Source organism: Artemia sp. Qi Xiang Cuo, chromosome 4 (assembly GCF_049724085.1).
Source record: "Artemia sp. Qi Xiang Cuo chromosome 4, ASM4972408v1, whole genome shotgun sequence".
Lineage (NCBI taxonomy): Eukaryota > Metazoa > Arthropoda > Branchiopoda > Anostraca > Artemiidae > Artemia > Artemia sp. Qi Xiang Cuo.
In genome coordinates this window covers 54,749,524-54,769,868 of record NC_142797.1, presented here as the reverse complement: position 1 = coordinate 54,769,868, position 20,345 = coordinate 54,749,524, and the positions used below count along the sequence as shown (strand labels likewise).

The window sequence follows — 20,345 nt, the reverse complement described above, 5'->3', positions numbered from 1 at the left end:
TTTATTATTTTTGGGGAAAAAGATTTGATCAATAGCTTTTTCATTTTCCTTGAGAAAATTCTGAATTGAAGTTGACTTTTTCTTCTACCGGGAAAATATTTGGAACAGAACTTTAATTTTTTTCATCTCTTTGAGAAAGCTCTGAATTGAATTTAAGAATATTTAGAATTCAACTCAGAAAATCCTGAAATAGAAAACTACACATCCCAAGTCATATGTTTCCGACGCTACACGCCTATGAAAGACTAAGAAATCCGGTTAGGAAAAGACGGAAGTAGAAAAGTACACATCACAATCACTTGGTTTCAGACATCATTCACCCACGAAATACTATAAAAACTTAGCTCAGAAAAGCCTGAAATAGCAAACTATACACCCCAAATCATATTTTTCTGAAAAAAAATACCTATTAAAGGATTATAACACTAGCTCAGACAAGTAGTAAATATAAAAATACACATCCCAAAACATATGTATCAGACAATACACAAATAAGATACAATAAGAACTCAAACTATTACAAGACATAAATCGAAATTTACAGATACCAATGAAAAATTTTCAGACAGTATTCACCTACTAAATACTAAGAAACATTAGCTCAGAAAAGTCTGAAATAGCCAACTACTCATCCCAAACTCGAAGTTTCAGACAACAAACACCTATGTGTGACTAAGAATCCTAGCTCTGAAAAGTCCAAAAAGCAAACTACACCTCCCAATTCATAATTTTATGAAAGGACACACATATGATAGGATAAGAAATCTAGCTCAGAAAAGTCAAAAATAGCAAATTAACCAGCCCAAATCATAGGTTTCAGACAACACACACCTATGAAAGACTAAGAAATCCACCTCAGAAAAGTCTAAAATAGCAAGCAACGCCTCCCGACTTATATGTTTCATACAACACTCACATAATAAATAATAATACCGACTTATTTCAAAATTCGTACATATAAAATAACATATTCACCAAAACTATTCTTTGTGCAACACCCACCTATTATATGTGCGTTCATCCCACGACTACATTTCACAGGAATAACTCCACCAATATTCCAACTCTTGCATTTCAATGAAAGAAATTCAAAATGAACTTTGAAAAAATCAGACCTTTGGAGGGGGGAGGGGGGGGGGGCGGGGGGTCGTTCTGTGTCTCAATGCACAAAAAAAGTATAAAAAATGGGGAGAGAATGGGGGGAGGGAGGAGAGGAGAGGAGGAGAAAGAGGGAGGAGGAGGAGGGAGGAGGTGGGAGGAGGAGGAGGAGGAGGTGGGAGGAGGAGGAGGAGGAGGAGGAGGGAGGAGGAGGAGGGAGGATGGGGAGGAGGGAGGAGGAGGAGGTGGGAGGAGGAGGAGGAGGGGGGCCGGGGGAGGGCCTTTGGGGCACAGGGAGGGCCTTTGGGGCACAGGGAGGGCCTCTGGGGTCCGGGGGCCCGGTGGGGGTCCGGGGGCCCTGGGAGGACAGGGGGAGGGCGTAGGGGCCCCGGGGGGGCCGTGGGGCGCCCGAGGGACCTTTGCGGCCCGGGGGGGGACCTCTGGGGTTCGGGGGCCCTGGGGGGGTCCGGGGGCCCTGTGAGGACCAGAGGAGGGCCTTTGAGGGTCTGAGGCGGGCGTTTGGGGGGGGGCTGGGGCTCTATGGGCGCTTGGGGGATCTTTGAGTACCGAGGACTTCCTTCGGGGTTGTGGTGGGGGATCGGAACCCTTTGGGGTTGGGTTAGAGGACCTCACAACACTGTTCAAATGAAACTTGTGTATTATAACGACCACACTCAAAACCTCTTCCAAAATCTCTTCAAAAATCTTCTTTTAAAATGTCTCTAGCTGTTTCGCCGAAATAGTTCCATAAAATAGCTAAAACGGTTTCGCCAAAATTATCCTTAAACGGAATTTCAGCGTGTTCCTTTGTTATTGGCATCTCTGTGGTAACGCATTTCAAATTAATATGAAACCTTCTCGCGCGCTAAAACAATTCATCGCTAAGATGTTTCTTGCCTAATTGTTTCCAGGGCCTTTGGTTATTAATATCCTTTGGAGTTCGACCAGTAGAACTGTTCCCGAGGCAAAGACATTAATGATTTTGGATCTATTCCTGGAGAAATGTTTCTAGGCGAAAATTTTTAAAGTCTGACAGATGATGTCATTGATTGACTGATCTGTCAAGAAAGGGAAAATTAATTTGTTGTTTCTAAGGGGGAATTATTGATTCACGATAGGTGAATTGAGGTCGACAGCACAGGTGTCCTGACTCGTGACAGCACCACGTGGTTTATGGTTTTCTCAGTGAGAAAGTTCCTGTTTTTCAAATTCTCACTGAGAAAACCATAAAACAGACATGAATTGCTGTTGACATCCATAAATGTGACAAAGTTCCTGTTTTTCAAATTCTCACTGAGAAAACCATAAACCACGTGGTCATGTTCGGAGTCAATATATGGTGTTAAAAAAAGTTGTAGGTGGCAGCAGGGGTGCGTGACACGAGTATAAGATAGCTCTCTACTCACGTACGCATTTATTCTATGATTTTTTAGTCTGTCTCCATTGTAGATAAGGAACCTGTTCAAAGGATATGCTTCTTTTACCGAAATATTTTCGTCTTTTTCAGGATTTTCCCAAAGCCCCCGCAGGTTTACAACTTCTGACCCAGGGACATATAACACCTCCCCAAGCAAAATCGGATGCATCAGTATGGATTTTTACTGCCACATGTTCTTCGGAATGTCAAGGGAAAATTCTAGGGGCTTCCCGCAGGAAATAACCAAAACCGCAGTTCCTCTTTTGTGTCGTTATCGAGTCCCCTAGAATGAGACTGCTCACGCTCCATACTCGCTAAAAAATTGCCTACACCTTGAAATAAGCAACCGAGCATGTGGAAAAGCTGGGCTGAGGGACATAGCGTAAGCCATAAATTTTTGAATGGATTTGATAACCACCCTCTCTGAGGATAATAGGTTTTCCACCAATTTTCATATCTTCACAATCTTTTCCTCTGGCACAATGAAGGCAGGCACTTTCATGTCGAGTATGAGTCATAATATATATATATATATATATATATATATATATATATATATATATATATATATATATATATATATATATATATATATATGAATATATAGTACCGGGAGCCTCACTGTCACGTATATAGAATCTCACTGTCACTATATATATAGTACCGGGAGCCTGGCGTATCGGGAGGCTTCTATATATAGATTCTCACTGTCACTTGTCATCTAAACGGAGAGAATTTGAGCCTTTTCTTGGTATCATGGCGTCCAAACGCATCTTTAATTAGAAGTGGTGCCTTTGTAAAATTACATTTTTTTTCTTTTTATTGGACCTTCAAATTTTGCCTCGGCTTGTCTTTTGTCATTATGAAAGACATATCGCCGAGCCATTGTTTCAGGTGGTGGGATTAAAAATCATTTTTCTTCCAACGATTTATCTAGTCCAGTTTTTGATTTTACAAGGTATGGAAGGCATTGGTGACCACTTTTGTTTCTTTTAATTGTTCAGGTGGTGGGAAAAAAATTTCTTCTTTTGCCTTTGCTTGTTTTTTTTTGTCATTATGAAAGACATATCGCCGAACCTTTGTTTCTTTCAATTGTTCAGGTTGTGGTACAAAAACTTTTTTTTTCCAACGATTTATCCCAGTCCATATGTTTGATTTGAAAGGTATGGTAGGCATTGATGACCTTATCCATGTCAAAATCGTAAACCCAATCATCATTGCTATCATTTTCAATTTCGACAAGTTTTGATTCTCGCTGTCCAGGTTGATTTTTCCTGAGTCGCTACTCTTCATTTTCATTTTTGACTTCCTCACTTGTTCGGTGTTTTATGTTCTCTAACCGCGTATTATTTTGCTGTTCATTTTCATTTTTAACTTGCTCTAATTGTCGTTTTCACATATCTTCGAACCGCCCGTGTCTTTGCTCTTCATTGTCATTTTTGACACGTTTTTAGATTTTGATTACTGCAGACAATTTTGCAATGACCTTTGCTTTAGCTGTCTTTATTGGTGTTGTCGCAATTGATGGTCCTGGTAGTCAAATTTCACATCTTATCACGTTTGATAGTTAATGTGTTGTTTCCAAAGAATCATCATTTATAGTAGCTGCAAATGCAAATTTTCGTTTTTGGGCCTTTCAACAGACATTGTATTATATAAATAACTTTTTTATTGAAAACTCAACACACTTATTTATGCTATGCATGACATCATATATGAAATGCTCATATCATATATGAGTATTTACATATGATATGAGTATTTCATATCATATTTATGAATGATATGAGTATGAAATAATCATATCATATCATATATGAAAATACTTATATGATGCCATATATGATGTCATAAGAAATACTTATGTATACATCATGTAACATAGTACATGATGTCATTTGCAAAATTCAAAATTAAGGCTCTTAACGATTTTTCTCAGACTTCTGACCTATCTGGATCGTTTTTTTTTTATGCGAGAGTATACCAAGATACTAATTTTCCCCAAAAAAGTACGGAGCCGTTTTCGAGAATTAATATAACAATTATATATATATATATATATATATATATATATATATATATATATATATATATATATATATATATATATATATATATATATATATATATATATATATATATATATATATATATATATATATATATATATATATATATATATATATATATATATATATATATATATATATATATATATATATATATATATATATATATATATATATATATATTTGGATAATTATCAAGTTGGGCAATAATCAGGCTCTAATCAGGCTGTTCCAATAAAGCAATGTCTAGGTAAGCTCAAAGAACCAGTTTATTTTCACATGTTAGTTCTAATCTTGACAGTCAGATGCCTTTGAATATACTCTTTAACCTGCATATCCACCGTAACACGTGATTGATTTTAGTTTATTTACAATTCAATAATTCTTCAACAATGTGTCTTAACCTAGAAACAGAAGTAAAAAATAATAACAAGAAGGCTAGTCCAAATCAGAAATCAAAGTACAAAACTGCTGATAAAAAATATATAAATACTAGCTCTATTATTTCTTAAGTTAGTCGCATACGTTTTCAAGAGATGATGATGCTTTTACTTTTCGCACTATTTGGGGCAGCTGCTGCACAATACGCTCAGGGCCCCGAATGTGGCGGAAAGCAGGCATGTGTTCATCTTTTTGAATGGAAGTGGAAAGACATTGCTGAAGAATGTGAAAGGTTTCTTGCGCCAGCTGGTTATTGCTGTATCCAGGTAATTGAAGTTAAGGCTAGACAATAAAATGTTCTATATTCTGTTTTCTTTGTCAATGTGATGGCTTGATGCACCGGCCTCAAATAGAGAGGTAGTGTGGTCTAAGAAATTAATAGACCTCATCATATTGAGTAGACAATTATAGAAAGTTAGAGATTTACTCAGTTAATCTAATACCCTTTGATCTATTAAACCAATAGATCTAGTACCCAATTTTAAGGGCAAAACCGATTGGAGGGCTACCAACCAGCTTTGACGTTCTTTATATTTCGGAGCATCTCTAAAGCCCAAATAGTATCTGATTATAACTTGAAATTAGCCATTTTATTAAAATTAAACAAAAGGTCTAAAAAATTTACCTTCGAGGTGAAATTAACTGTGTAGTCTCAGAGATAAGGTCCCTAAATGACTCAAATAGCAATTTAAAACACATTCCATATAAATTCATTTTAGATATCATTCTGTCTTTCTGACGAAGAAAAAAAAAAAACAAGTTAAACGTGTTTTGGTGAAAGAGAGACACTAAAAATTTAAGGGAATAGAACCTACCTTGTATAAATGAGGGACTGTCACCACCCTTCACAAACGTTCCATTCATGGAGCTACTAGTTCTTTCCTGGAAGCATTTCAAAAGATCGCAGCTTTCATTTTCCAATTGCTTTTCAAAAATATTAATTGAGAGTTACCATTAAAAACAAAAAAAGCTTAAGTGACAAATATCCCATTTAAAAAAAAAAAAAAACGCCAAAAAAGTTTTACTTTTTATGGATTGCTTTAGGGCTAGAACACTATTTCTTGAAGTTGTAAATTTAAAGAGGTAAACCTTAGCGAATCATTCGGTGGAAGGGGAAAGCATCATTGTATCTCCTTCTCTTATGTATATTGTGTAGGTTAATTTCCGGTCTTTTTAACTTATTTTCATTTCTTGAATCTGTTTTGTAGAAAATTGTTTGGTTAATTGGATTTCAGGCGTATTTTAACATCGAAATCGGAGTTGCTCAAATTATGAGGAAGGCTACCACCCTTCTTCACCATCCTATTACTTATACCCCTCTTGCTCTTACTGAAACCCTCTTACTGAAAAAGCTCACTTAGTTATATCTAAGCAAATGAAGGTTTAACGATGCCTGCTTTTAAATTGATTGCTCTCGAACTGAGTTTTATTGTCAGAGTTTGTTCAATACTAACCAAAGTTTGTGCATAAAAATATCTTAAAAAATACATGCATGATGAAGGTGTAATTGCATTGGTGTCTGGTATCGGGACTAATGCCCCGCCATCCCGCTATAAAATGGCAAAATCACATTTTTTCAAATGAAAATAGCAGAAAAAAAATATTTTTCAAAACAATAGAAACAAAAGTATTTTAAAATCCCAAAATCTCGCCAGAGAAAAGAAGTTTAGTTCTTTCCCTTGGCTATACTCCTGACCTTGTTGCTGTTTAATAATGTATATTTTGAATGAGGGTACCTTTTATAAACCATTTGATGTAGGAATGAAACATGCATTCTGACTATTAAAAAAAAACGTTGAGGTTTAGTCAAAAAGAAGTGTGTTCTTTAAAAGAACACTAACACCCTCCATATTTTAAAATTTTATATGACTTTGCCCACAAAACGTTTCAGCAGAATAGCATGTCGATTCCCTATCCAAGCTTAGAGCTGGAACGTTAACATTATTAAATAGAAAAATAAGTAGGCAACAAATCTGCATTTAATACGTGTTTAGTAAAACATAAGGTTTCATTTTACTCCCAGTGCAAGCCAGGTTAGGTTATACCACCAAACTAAGTATTTTGATTCTGCCAAGAATCTAAACTCTAGCATAAAAAACACTGGGCTTAAATATTCCGAATCGCCCCTAGGACTAATATTTAACTTTGTTCTGTAATTTTACGGGAAGAAATAGTGCTTTTTTGAATTTGAACAGGTAAAACGTCAGATAATTACCAAAAGACTGTTGCTAGTAAATCATTTGGCTATATTATAAAATTTTTTACCATGCCCTTGTTGCTAAGGTGAAACTAATATTAGAGAAAATTGTGCTTAAAAGTCTTATCTCATAAAACGAGATGATTCGAGATTTCGTATGGAGTATTTGAAAATACACGAAGAAATATTAATCATGGTGGAGAAATTGCTACCAAAAATCTGATGATTCTCGTGCTCATGTTTTTGTGCAAAGTTATTTTACTTGGCCAAAAGAAACTCTGAACTGCAGAAAAATGGGCGCAGCAAAAGTAGCAAGTGGTACAACGCTGACTCTTAGGATTTGTTTTGACTGTAAACAATGCTTATACATCCTAAAATGTTGACTAGATGTGGATATATGTATATACTACTAATACTCCTAACTCACTGGAGCACTAAGCTGCCTGAAGCATAAACAGATATGCATACTCCTCCTTCACTCCAATTTATTCAATGCCTCCCTCTTTACACCCTCCCTATTTCCCTTAAATCTTTCCTTACAACATCTTCCCATCCCACTCTGGGACGACCTGCTGTTTGTTTGGCACTAGGTGGTCGGTCGATAAGTACAATATTTGGTATTTTGTCATCCTTCATCCGTAGAACGTGTCCTAACCATCTCAATCTTTCTCGCAATATAGCCCTAGAAAACATATGTATATATGTTTCTGATGATTATACTTTTCAATAATTAAATGAATAAAAAAACCGCCATAAATCACTAAAGAAGAAAAAAGAATGAGAATTTTCGGCGTATTGAAAACCGGGAAACAACGGCTTAATATTTACTGCCCCTATTAGGGGAACTATGGCATCACCTAGTTTCTATTTCCTTGAAAGATTGCCATGTGTCATTGATTTGAAATTTACTCCCTAAATAGCATTTGGACCAGGCCCAATCTTTGAATTGCAGTAATATCATAGGCAGCGCAAGCGCTGCCTAAGTAATGAACGATGTGAGCACAATGTATTATTATTTTTTTTCCTCCATACCCGGGCACTTCGTATCGAATGAATAGTCGTGTAAACTTCAAAAGGGCTCATTCGCTATATATATATATATATATATATATATATATATATATATATATATATATATATATATATATATATATATATATATATATATATATATATATATATATATATATATATATATATATATATATATATATATATATATATATATATATATATATATATATATATTGTGTGTGTGTGTGTGTGTGTGTGTGTGTGTGTGTGTGTGTGTCTGTGTGTGTGTGTGTGTGTATATATATATATATGTGTGTGTGTGTGTGTGTGTGTGTGTGTGTGTGTGTGTGTATGTAAGTGTGTGTATGTTTGTTAATGTGTGTGTATATGTGTGTGTATGTGTGTATATGTTTGTGTATGTGTGTGTATGTTTGTGTATGTATGTGTATGTGTGTGTGTGTGTGTGTGTGTGTGTGTGTGTGTGTGTGTGTGTGTGTGTGTGTGTGTGTGTGTGTGTGTGTATATATATGCTACTACTACTAACAACTCACCGTAGCATCAAGCCGCCTGAGGCCAACACAGCTACGCACGCTCCTCCTCCACCCCAATCAATTCAAAGCCTCCTTTTATACACCCGGCCACGAAGATCCCATTTCCTTTAAATTTCTCTTTTTGACATCCTCCCACCCCAGCCGGTGACGACCTGCTTTCCGTTCAGCCCTAGATGGTTGGCCAAAAAGCACAATCTTTAGCAATCTGTCATCCTTCATCCGCAGAACGTGCCCTAACCATCTCAACCTTTCTTTCATTATAGCCCTAGAAAGCGATATTAAACCACATTTTTCGTATAGCCTATTGTTTGAAATACGGTCAGTCAGCCTGGTACCCAGAACAATCCTTAAGCAATCTCTCTGGAAAACATCTAGCAAATCTTCATCCGCTTTTCGGAGCGTCCATGCTTCAGAGCCATATATGACCACTATCATTACTGTAGCTTCTAATATTCTAATCTTGGTTTGCAGACTTATCTTCCTATTCTTCCAGACTTTTTTTTTAACTGTGAAAAAACACCCTGAGCCTTGGCTATTCTATTTTTAACATCTTCACTGCTCCCACCATCTTTACTAATAATACTACCAAGTTAAGTGAAGCTACCCACCTTATCAATCTTTTCATTATCTAACATCAACTTTTCATCTTCACTTATTCCTAGCCTTAGTGACTTAGTCTTCCTAACATTAATTTTCAAACCTATTCTAGCACCCTGAACTTGCACCACCTCTAAAAATTCATTCATTTTGATCAAATTTCCATCTAGAATGCTTAAATCATCAGCATAATCTAAGTCCAGGAGACTTTTTACTCCCTATTTGATTCCGTGGTCTCCCATTGCCTTTCCTCTGCTCCTTAAGACAAAGTCCATCAAAATAATCCATACAAAGGAAGATAAAACACAACCCTGCTCAACTCCTGATTTAATTCAAAATCAGCTACTAACCACATTGCTTTCTTTAACAGCAGCAGTGTTATTCTCGTACATAGCATTAATCACTCTAATGTATTTGTCCGGTATACCATACAAGGATAAAACCTTTTCTAAAGCCTTCTATCAACAGAATCGAACGCATGCTCATAATCTATAAAAATGAGGACCAAAGGTGTTTGAAAACTCAGGCAGGCACTTCTCAATTATTAGCCAAAGAGTGAAAATTTTGTCGACACATCCTCCACCTTTTCTAAAACCGCACTGTTCTTCTCTTAAAACTTTGTCTACGGCATCTCTCAGTCTAAAAAGTATCATATTACTAAGTAATTTACTACCTACAGAGACCAGACTAATGCCTCGATAATTACCACATTCACTTTTATCACCTTTCTTATAAAGTGGCTTAATTAAAGTGGTTTTCCTTAAAATCGTTAGGTACTTCCCCTTTTTCGAAAATCATATTCATAGTCTTCAGTAACTTATTTCTAACCTCAGCCCCACCATATTTAAGAAACTTATTTACTAGCCTATCAGCACCTGGAGCCTTATTATTCTTTAATCCTTTTAGTACTGTTGCTAATTCCTCCTCACAAAACAAATCTTCCTTCACATCCAAGGTATCACAAACTCTTTCATCTTCCTCTATATTTTTCCTGCAACTCTATCTCGGTTTAGGAAATTCTCAAAATGTTCGGCCCATCTCTCTTCAGTTTATATATATATATATATATATATATATATATATATATATATATATATATATATATATATATATATATATATATATATATATATATATATATATATATATATATATATATATATATATATATATATATATATATATATATATATATATATATATATATATATATATATATATATATATATATATATATATATATATATATATATATATATATCATTCCCTACCAAGTCCACCAAAATGTCAATTCTTTAATTACTTTCCTGAATTTTGGAACATACACACGATATGTATGTCTGTTGTTTTTTTTGGGACGGGGGGGGGGGGTGAGGAGGGAAGACACTGTTAAAAACATAATTTTATTTTATAACTTAAAAAAGAGGATCCTACAAATTCGGTAGAGTCTAGGATTTTTTGGGGGAGGGGGCGAGGCCTACCCCTACGTAGGCTAGTTCTCTGTAGCGATAAAAATTATTTTAATTGTGGTAATAAATATTGACCGCGTCAAATGTAATATTATGATTTAAGGCTGTGAACTTACACCTTATAAGTTCACGATAGCGCCACTTATAGCGCTAAGGACTGTGCCATATGTAATATTATGATTTAAAGCGGTATACCGATCATGCCACTCGCTGAAAGCGAAAAAAAAAATGCAGAATTGTGGTAGGTTAGAAATCCTCCAACTATCAATCCGGGAGCGTGACCTCGCTTCCTCGAGTTATCTTCTCGTCAATTACCTCTAATGTTATGTAGAAATCAGGTCCTTGGGAGCGCTACCTTGGAGGCATGCGAACTAATTATCTGTCGTGCGACTAGATACAGACATATAAAATAAACACAAGTAGAAAAGTAATAGTTTTATTATGACTTACATATTTAGGTGTACAGCAGTGGTTCACTTCAAATGACAACGACAAAGGCAAGGATAAATTGGCTCTCAAAGATAATGTTGATGGCAATTGAGACAATCCATAATTGAAACGAAAAACAGGTTTTTTCACTATATCACGCACAAATAAAACTCCTGCGCATTGCTAGCTTTTTTCACGATTGGCCCAAGTCCTGTGGAGGGGGCCGCTATTTTGTAATTATGTGCGCAAACTCACTACATTATGCGGTCTGTTCGTCCAAAAATTTGTTTTAAAAACTTCTTATGATTCTAACGTTCACACTCTCTTATAACTTAGACTTCCTGCGAAACATTGTATTTATAATTTTTTTATTACCGAAGATCTTAGCGAAATTCAAAACCGTCTAGCGTCATTGTTTGACTGAAGCTAAAATGCAATTTCTGGTTTTGCTGATCAAGAACTTGGACTCTTGGAAACGGTATTTGAACTCAATTAGGGGACGTTTAATTTCTGTCGGAATTATTTTTAGAAAAAGGAATTTTATTTTTTGTATTTTAAATATATCACATTTTTCTCACGGTACATCTCTGATGAGAACGTTTTGTATTTTCCGCAAAATCCACAATAATTGCTTTTGTTTCTCGAATTTGCACTAGCCTCCTTCCTAAATTTCAGCCGTCAAAAAATTAAGACGTACAGGTCTATGTACGATTTATGTTTAGTCCCTCAGTACGTTCTAGTTGAACGTTCAACTAGAACGTTCAAAATTTTGCATCTCAGCTCAATATTAATCAAGTATGTGTCTTAAACTCAGGTATCCCCTCCGACAGAACATGTCATTTTGCCAGACGACAACTACCCATGGTGGCAAAGATATCAACCTGCTTCCCACAGGTTTTACTCAAGATCAGGGACAGAGGAAGAATTCATTGACATGGTTCATCGGTGCAATGCAGTACAAGTTAGGTAAGCAAAATTTTTTGATTATAAACCCCAACTCAAGCAATCTTTGTTCCCTTACAAGGGGCTTAGATATTTTTCTTTTATGCAAATTATACCTCTTAAATCTCAAAGCATTAAAGCCAAATAACATCAAACTAAAGTAAAATACCCCCTTCAAGAGATAAACAAGTTAAAGTCGTTCAACTAGAGCCAGTTAGTTACGAAATATATTCTTCAGATAGGGCAACTACCTACGATGGTAAGACCCGGCAGCTACCCATGATTTATTTCATACGACGGTAAGACCCGGCAGTTACCCATGATTTATTTCATTATAAATTTACGTTTTATACTGGCCGAGATTAAAATTATTTTTCAGTTAAAGATATGCACTGCTTCATTTGCCATTTCTTAGACTATGAAACTCAAACTTTAAATATATGTTTATGATAAAATTAAAATTTAGAATTTAGAATTATTTTAATAAAGCATATTATTTACTTTTGATTTTACACATGCAAGTCATACTATATATATATATATATATATATATATATATATATATATATATATATATATCTATATATATATATATATATATATATATATATATATATATATATATATATATATATATATATATATATATATATATATATATATTATATATATATATATATATATATATATATATATATATATATATATATATATATATATATATATACTACTACTACTACTACTATATATATATATATATATATATATATATATATATATATATATATATATATATATATATATATATATATATATATATATATATATATATATATATATATATATCACAGAAACTACAAAATTAGAGTCAACGAACGATAAAGACCTATCCAATAAAAAAATTACAACCTTTAGTTCCGAAAATAAAAAGCAAACCCATTTCCAAACGATGGTAGAAAATTTTCAGGGAGCATCATTTAAAAGAAGTTTAAAGAAAAAGTAATGTTCTAAAAATTATGATGAGGGTAACAGCCACAATTGCTATAACTACAACATATTAAATTATAAAAGAAGAAAACTATAATGCTTAAAAACTAAGCTAAAAGTAAGATTAAGACAAAAATAATACATGGGTGTTGATTGATTTAATTATTATAGAATAATTGTGGATGCTGTAGTAAATCATATGACTGGTCTCGGCAGACTTGGAACTGGTCACGGAGGGTCTACATACGATGGTGATGCTCATGATTTCCCAGGTGTACCATTTAGTCGAGAACATTTCACTCCAAGAGACATGTGTCCCTCAGGTGATGGTATGTAAGAATGTCCATCTAATATATTATAACATTTCTGTAATTTGATTTCCAAAATCATTTCGAGTGCTGTTATCCCTTAACGCCGTGCTCTTTACGCTAACGTTTGATCAATGCCTCATTGAAAGAATCCTAGAGTGCAACAAACGTAGCCAGTTAGAAGTTGCAAGTGTTTTATTTAATAATCACCTCTTAAACCGTTTGGCCAGAAAATATGTTTTATTTATTTATTTTTAACTCACAATTGGTAAAAACAAAAAACGTAGCACAACCCACCGTGGAGTAATGAAATGGAAAAAAATAACAACAAAGGAAGATAGATAAAAGATAAAAACAAATAAACAGGAACAAAACAGATCAAAGATTAATAAATCAAAAACACCTATGCGCAGATTTATTAGAATTAAGTGAAAAGGTTGTTTTTTTCAGCGAAAACTATGAGATGGTCAATTAAAGTATAAGTCATAAATGACATAAATTCTTACAAAGATTTCTTTGTGAGAAATCTCTAGTCCCCACCCTCTAACGGACCATTCCTCTTACCCCATTTTTGGATAGTCACACATTCCAAGTCACACATGGCCTCCTTTAAATTGGGAAGCTATTTAAGCAGATATTTTATAAATATGAACCAGTTGGAAATCTGAAAATTATCATTTGATGCCAGTTTTACTCACTTTAGGCCTAAAAGGGTATTTTACACTACGAAACCGTAGAAATTCCGTATTTTGCAGCAGTATGATGTTTTAATACTTAATATTTAGTTTTGTTTTAATATTTGAAAGGGTATATTTCACATTCAACTTGCTTTGGAGTGAGAGTTTGTCCAATATCCTATGACCACGAAAAGCACGGATACAAGGGTGATGGGGGTGATCGCCACTCCCAAACGATTTTTTTAAGAATTCTTCCTTAAGTATACTATTGAGTACTGTATACGAGAAATAAGGACTGAATAATCGATTGTTTTCTGAAATAAAAACAATGAAACATATCAACGCAATAAAATTATTCAAAGACGGTATGGATTATAAACGCAAGACTGAAACTTTTCTGTGCTGTTAGGCAGACTGAAGACAAGAAGGTTTGACAGTGAAAGTGATGTGGCCTGTATAAGCATGCAAAGGCTGGTATCATTTATCCAAGATCTCCGGAGACAGAGACACAGATAAAGTGTACGTAATACATACGTCCAAATAAAATGATTTTATTTCCATCACTGAGCTTGAAAAAATTCAAGATTCCTTCACCAACGCTGTAAATGTTTTAATCCTTGCTAGCAGCCATACAACATCATATGAAGTGCCCCGACAATGATGCCAATTCATCTGCCAACAATCTAATGCATGCTTCATTTGGTGGCACTGAAATAGCTTACAGTTGTGATGAAGATACCGGCTTGTCATCAAGGAGGCACACTTGTGCCTCTATAAAGAGGCGACCCACCACAATGTTAAGCGATTTCAGGTCCTAGAGGTCGCAGAGAGACGGCGGCAATTGCATTTTGTAGCCCAAGCTCAAACTAAGAAACTTGCAAAATTTCATCCTCCTCCGACTTTATCTTCATGGGGTAAACTGGGCCGGAAGTTTGGACCCTCCAACCACAGCCCCCCTTTAACATTGTCCGATTGGGCTGAAATTTAGAGGTTAAGCGTTCCTGGGGCCTGGGAGCTTATCCTCAAAATTTCAGCTCAATCTGATCCCTCCTTCCCTGTTTTCCAAAAACCAAATATCAAGTTTTTTGGGAATTTGCTTGCGTCAAAAATAGCTTCCATTTACTAAATAACAAATACTATTGTGTGTTTATAGTCCAGCGGTTGATACTTCAGACTGTCAGGCGGGAAACCCGGGTTCGATTCACCATCAGAGCAAATTTTGTATATACTGAATTTAAACTTTAAAAAGAAACTCAGTTTCTTTTTTAAATTATTTGAAAAAAATTACGTTTTCTAAAGAGTTAAAGAGGCTGAGTTACAAGGTCGACCCTTAAAACGTACAGGGATTAGGAGGCACAGTTGGGGGGCTGTTAAAGAGGCTGAGTCACAAGTTTTAACCTTAAAACGTACAGGGATTAGGAGGCACCCTGTACGACGTGATTTGAGTATTCAGGAATTAAAAGCCTTAACACAAGAATGTTCAAGAACGGGGAGTTTGGGGGGTCGCAGCCCCTCAACTTTAACTCCTGACACGATCAGCTAACAGTTAGTCAAGCAATAATAAGTAATAAACTGTACAAAAACGTGCAGAAATTATTTGAAAAAAACTACGTTTTCTAAAGAGTTAAAGAGGCTGAGTTACAAGGTCGAACCTTAAAACGTACAGGATTAGGAGGCACAGTTGGGGGGCTGCCTCCCCCCAAACCCCCGCTTTCGCAGCCTTTAAATAAAAAAAAGTTTTTTAAACTGAAAGTAAGGAGCGACATTAAATCTTAAAACGAACAGAAATTATTCCGTATATGAAAGAGGCTGTGCCCTCCTCAACGCCTCGCTCTTTACGCTAAAGTTTGACTTTCTCACAACTCTTTTTTTAAACAATAAAAACTTTAGCGTAAAGAGCGAGGCGTTGAGGAGGGCACAGCCTCTTTCATATACAGAATAATTTCTGTTCGTTTTAAGATTTAATGTCGCTCCTTACTTTCAGTTTAAAACACTTTTTATTTATTTAAAGGCTGCTTGGGGGCGGCAGCCCCCCAACTGTGCCTCCTAATCCCTGTACGTTTTAAGGTTCGACCTTGTAACTCAGCCTCTTTAACTCTTTAGAAAACGTAGTTTTTTTCAAATAATCTATTATAAGGATCAAGATTGTATCTTTCTTTATGCCAAATGACTTAGTGTCCTACTGTAAAGAGATTTAAGAAGCATGCGTCCGACACATGGTTCTGGAACCCGTTGCAGGGCATTATAAGGCCAACTATTCTTTCTGGCGTACCACAACGAGCTTCTTTTCAGGGTGATATTCTTTGGGAGATGCATATCCTGCTGCGAGGGCCAGGTATACTAGCACCAATTTTGGACAAAAATAAAACTGACTCATAAGTTTATTGTCCACAGTGTCAAAATGCACTTTTTATCTTCTGCCAATCTTTTTCGGCGTCTGCTTTTTATCTTGATTGGGATAAGTTTTGCAGCCTCAGCAAAATTTGTCTAGTTTTCCAGCCAACTGACTAGGCTTGTTCTTGTTCCTTGCCCCTTTTCTTTGCTTTTGAGTACCTTTGCCAACAGTACTAGCAAAAACATTAGAAATAATACCCTCATCCTCAAACATTGTCATTTAAACAATGGGTGCGTTCTTGGACATTGTATTTTGAGAGAGGTTTTTTCTATATTTTGTCCCATTTCTATAGGAGTCTTTCGCATTGGTGTCCAGACGCTTAGATTATCCATACATTTTATATTGCAAACTTGCCACGCCGTGATGGTATCAAAGAGAAATCGAAAATATTACAACTCACCAATTCCAACAGGCAATGATTGCGTTTCCTTCCCTTTGACTGGGGTGGCCTCTGATTGGCCAATGAATATCGACGTTTAGTGGCAATTTCGATCTCAAAAAACTTTCCCAATGCCTTGTGCAAGCGGCAAAGTGATCCAGTTGATCTCCCAATGCGTTAAGTTTCATCGATAGTAAACCCTGCCTCAATTAAAATTATTCTAACCAAAATTGCAGAGGGAGGGGGGGATGTTCCACTTTCTCCTTTTGGCACTGCCGCCCCTCCCAAATTAAAGCTCTGGATCTGTGCTTGATGACCACTAGCTAAATACGAGCATCACAGAACAAAAAATGCATTTGTGACCATCTTTATTGGGAAAAATACAAATTTCCTATTTTCATAGGCAGCGCAATAGCGCTGCCTAAGCAAAGAACGATGTTGGCACAATGTATTTTTTTTTCTTGGTTTTAGACCAGGGCACTTCGTATCGAATGAGTTGTCGTAGAAACTTCGAAAAGGGCTCATTCGATTGAAAATTGGAGTAGCTCGTGCCCTTTTTAAAAGTTGAAAGTGATTGGAAGGCAACTAACAGCCCTTCCACGCCCACCATTTCCCCAAACACATCCAATCAAAATTTTGAGATAGCAATTTTGTTCAGCGTAGTTGATTTCCAGATAGAAAATATGTTTTTGAGGAGGACACTCCCTCACAACCCTCAAGGCAGGGGTTTTAAGTTATGCCCTGGGGGCATATAAGAACGATGTTGGCACAATGTATTATTTATTATTTTTTTCCTTTAGACCAGGGCACTTCGTATCAAAGAAGTTGTCGTATATACTTCGAAAAGGTCTCATTTAGTTAGAAATTGGAGTGGCTTGTGCTCTTTTTAATAGTCAAAAGTGATTGGAAGGCAACTAACACCCCTTCCACGCCCACCATTTCCCAAAATACATCCAATCCAAATTATGAGATAGCAATTTTGTTTAGCGTAGTTAATTTCCAGATAGAAATAATTTTTTTGAGGAGGACACTCCCCCAGAGCCCTCGGGGCAAGGGTTATAAGTTATGGCCTGGGGGCATATAAAGTTTCTATAAAAAGTGTTGTCGTAAAAACTTCAAAAAAAGGCTCATTGGATTGGAAATTCAATGGGCTAGTACCCTTTTTAATTGTCGAAAGTAATTGGAGGGCAACAAACCCCCTCTCACGCCCACCTTTTCCCCAAACACATCCAATCAAAATTTTGAGATAGCTATTTCGTTCAACGTAGTTTTAAGTAGTGGAAATGAGGTCTTTGAGGATGAACCCCCAAAGCCCTCAGGGCAAGGGTTGTAAGTTATGCTTTGGGGGCATATAAGGTTTTTATTGAACGCATTGTCGTAGAAACTTCAAAAAAGGGCTCATTCGATTGGAAGTTGAAATGGCTAGTGCCTTTTGTTAATAGTCGAAAGTGATTGGAAGGCAACTAACACCCCTTCCACACCAACCATTTCCCCAACCACATCCAATCAAAATTTTGAGATAGCCATTTTGTTCCATGCAGTTTAAAGTTAAGAAATTATACTTTTGAGCGGGACACTCCACCCACAGTCTTCAGGGCAATGGTTATAAGTTATGCCCTGGACGCATATAAGGTTTTTATTGGAATCTTTGTCGTAGAAACTTGAAAAAGGGCTCATTCGATTGGAAATTCAAAGGCCTAGTGTCCTTTTTAATAGTCGAAAGTGATTTGAGGGCAACTAAACCCCGTCTCACGCCCACCTTTTCCCCAAACACATCCAATAAAAGTTTTTAGATAGCCATTCTATTCAATGTAGTTGACAGTTTTGGAAATTAGGTCTTTATGGAAGACAACCCCTCCCCCTACAGTCCCCGGGGCAAGGGTTGTAAGTTCTGCCCTTGGGGCATATAATGTTTATATAGAAAATTGTTGAAGTAATTTCAAAAAGGGCTCATTTTGATTGGTAATTTAAATTGCCCTTTTTAATAGTCGAAAGTAAGTGGAGAGCAATTAATTCTCCTCTCACACCCACCATTTCCCCAAAACATTCAATCAAAGTTTAGAGAAAACCATTTTGTTCAACGTAGTTGAAAGTTCTGGAAATTATGTATTTAAAAATGACAAACCCCCAGAGCCCTCAGGGCAAAGGTTGTAAATTATGCCCTGGGGCATTTGAGATAGCCATATAAATGGCTATCTCAAAATTTTGATTGGATGGTTTTGGGGAAATGGTGGGCTTGAGAGGGGTGTTTCTCTATAAACCTATAAAACTTTCTATGTAAACCTTATATGCCCCCAGGGCATAACTTAAAACCCTTGCACTGAGGGCTCTGAGGGCCTTATCATCCTAAAAGACCTAATTTCCAGAAATTTCAACTACAAGGAACAAAAAGGATATCTCAAAATTTTGATTGGATGTGTTTGGGAAAATAGTGGGCGTGAGAGGGGCGTTAGTTGCTTTCCAATCACTTTCAGCTATTAAAAAAGGCACTAGCCCTCTTAATTTCCAATCAAATGAGCCCTTTTGAAGTTTATGCGACAACGTTTTCAATAAAAACCTTACTAAATCCCAGGGCATAACTTTTAACCCCTGCCCTGAGGGCTGGGGAGTCCGTCATCCTCAAAGACCTTATTTCCAGAACTTTCTACTACGTTGAACGAAATGGCTATCTGAAAATTTTGATTGGATGTGTTTGGGGGAATGGTGGGCGTGAGAAGGGGGTTAGTTATCCTCCAATCACTTTCGACTACTAAAAAGGGCACTAGCCCTATCAATTTCCAATTGAATGAGCCCCTTTTGAAGTTTTTACGATTACTCTATCTATAAAAAGTGCAGACTATGTTCTAACCCTGGGATGGCATAGGGGTTTTGAGCCCAACTTATAATAATTTCTGCTCGTTCTGAGTTTGACTCGGTTATTATTGTAATTTCTATTCGTTTTGGGTTTCATTTTTTTATCGATGCTGATTTGTGCTAGTTTCACGCTTGGTAGACTATCTGATTTTATTTTTGCTCATTTTTTGATTAATGGAGTTCTTTACTTTTCTTTGAAAAACTTATTTTGTGGAAAAAGTTTTTTTTTCAATTAATATTAGAAAAGGGGCTTGAAACTTCTGCTCAAGGATTTTCCGGCATCCTGAAATGATGGTTTAATTTTCATTAATATCGCTCACTGTTTTTGGTCTCCCTTTATCTGAAACTACGCAAGCAATCTTTGCCAATAACTTTTCCTGGGTAATTTTAATCTTCCTAAATTTTACATTTTTGTATGTTTATCTTGGAAACTTTTGAGTATTCATGTACAAATTTAAATCCCCACGTATTATTAAATAAAGCCTGGTGATAAGGATAATCAAACATCAATATTGTGAAATT

At 35.9% G+C, this 20,345-nt stretch overlaps 1 protein-coding gene across 1 annotated transcript in view; it reads left to right on the top strand.

Moving 5' to 3' along the window:
• The first annotated feature begins 5,105 nt into the window (after window positions 1-5,105).
• LOC148953247 (alpha-amylase 1-like) overlaps window positions 5,106-20,345 on the top strand; it is a 74,954-nt gene continuing 59,714 nt past the window's right edge. Inside the window, exons 1-3 of the mRNA XM_089088420.1 lie at window positions 5,106-5,291; window positions 12,097-12,248; window positions 13,383-13,540. Of these exons, the coding sequence (XP_088944546.1) occupies window positions 5,121-5,291; window positions 12,097-12,248; window positions 13,383-13,540 (481 nt within the window). The 5' untranslated portion in view covers window positions 5,106-5,120. The remainder of the gene's footprint in view (window positions 5,292-12,096; window positions 12,249-13,382; window positions 13,541-20,345) is intronic.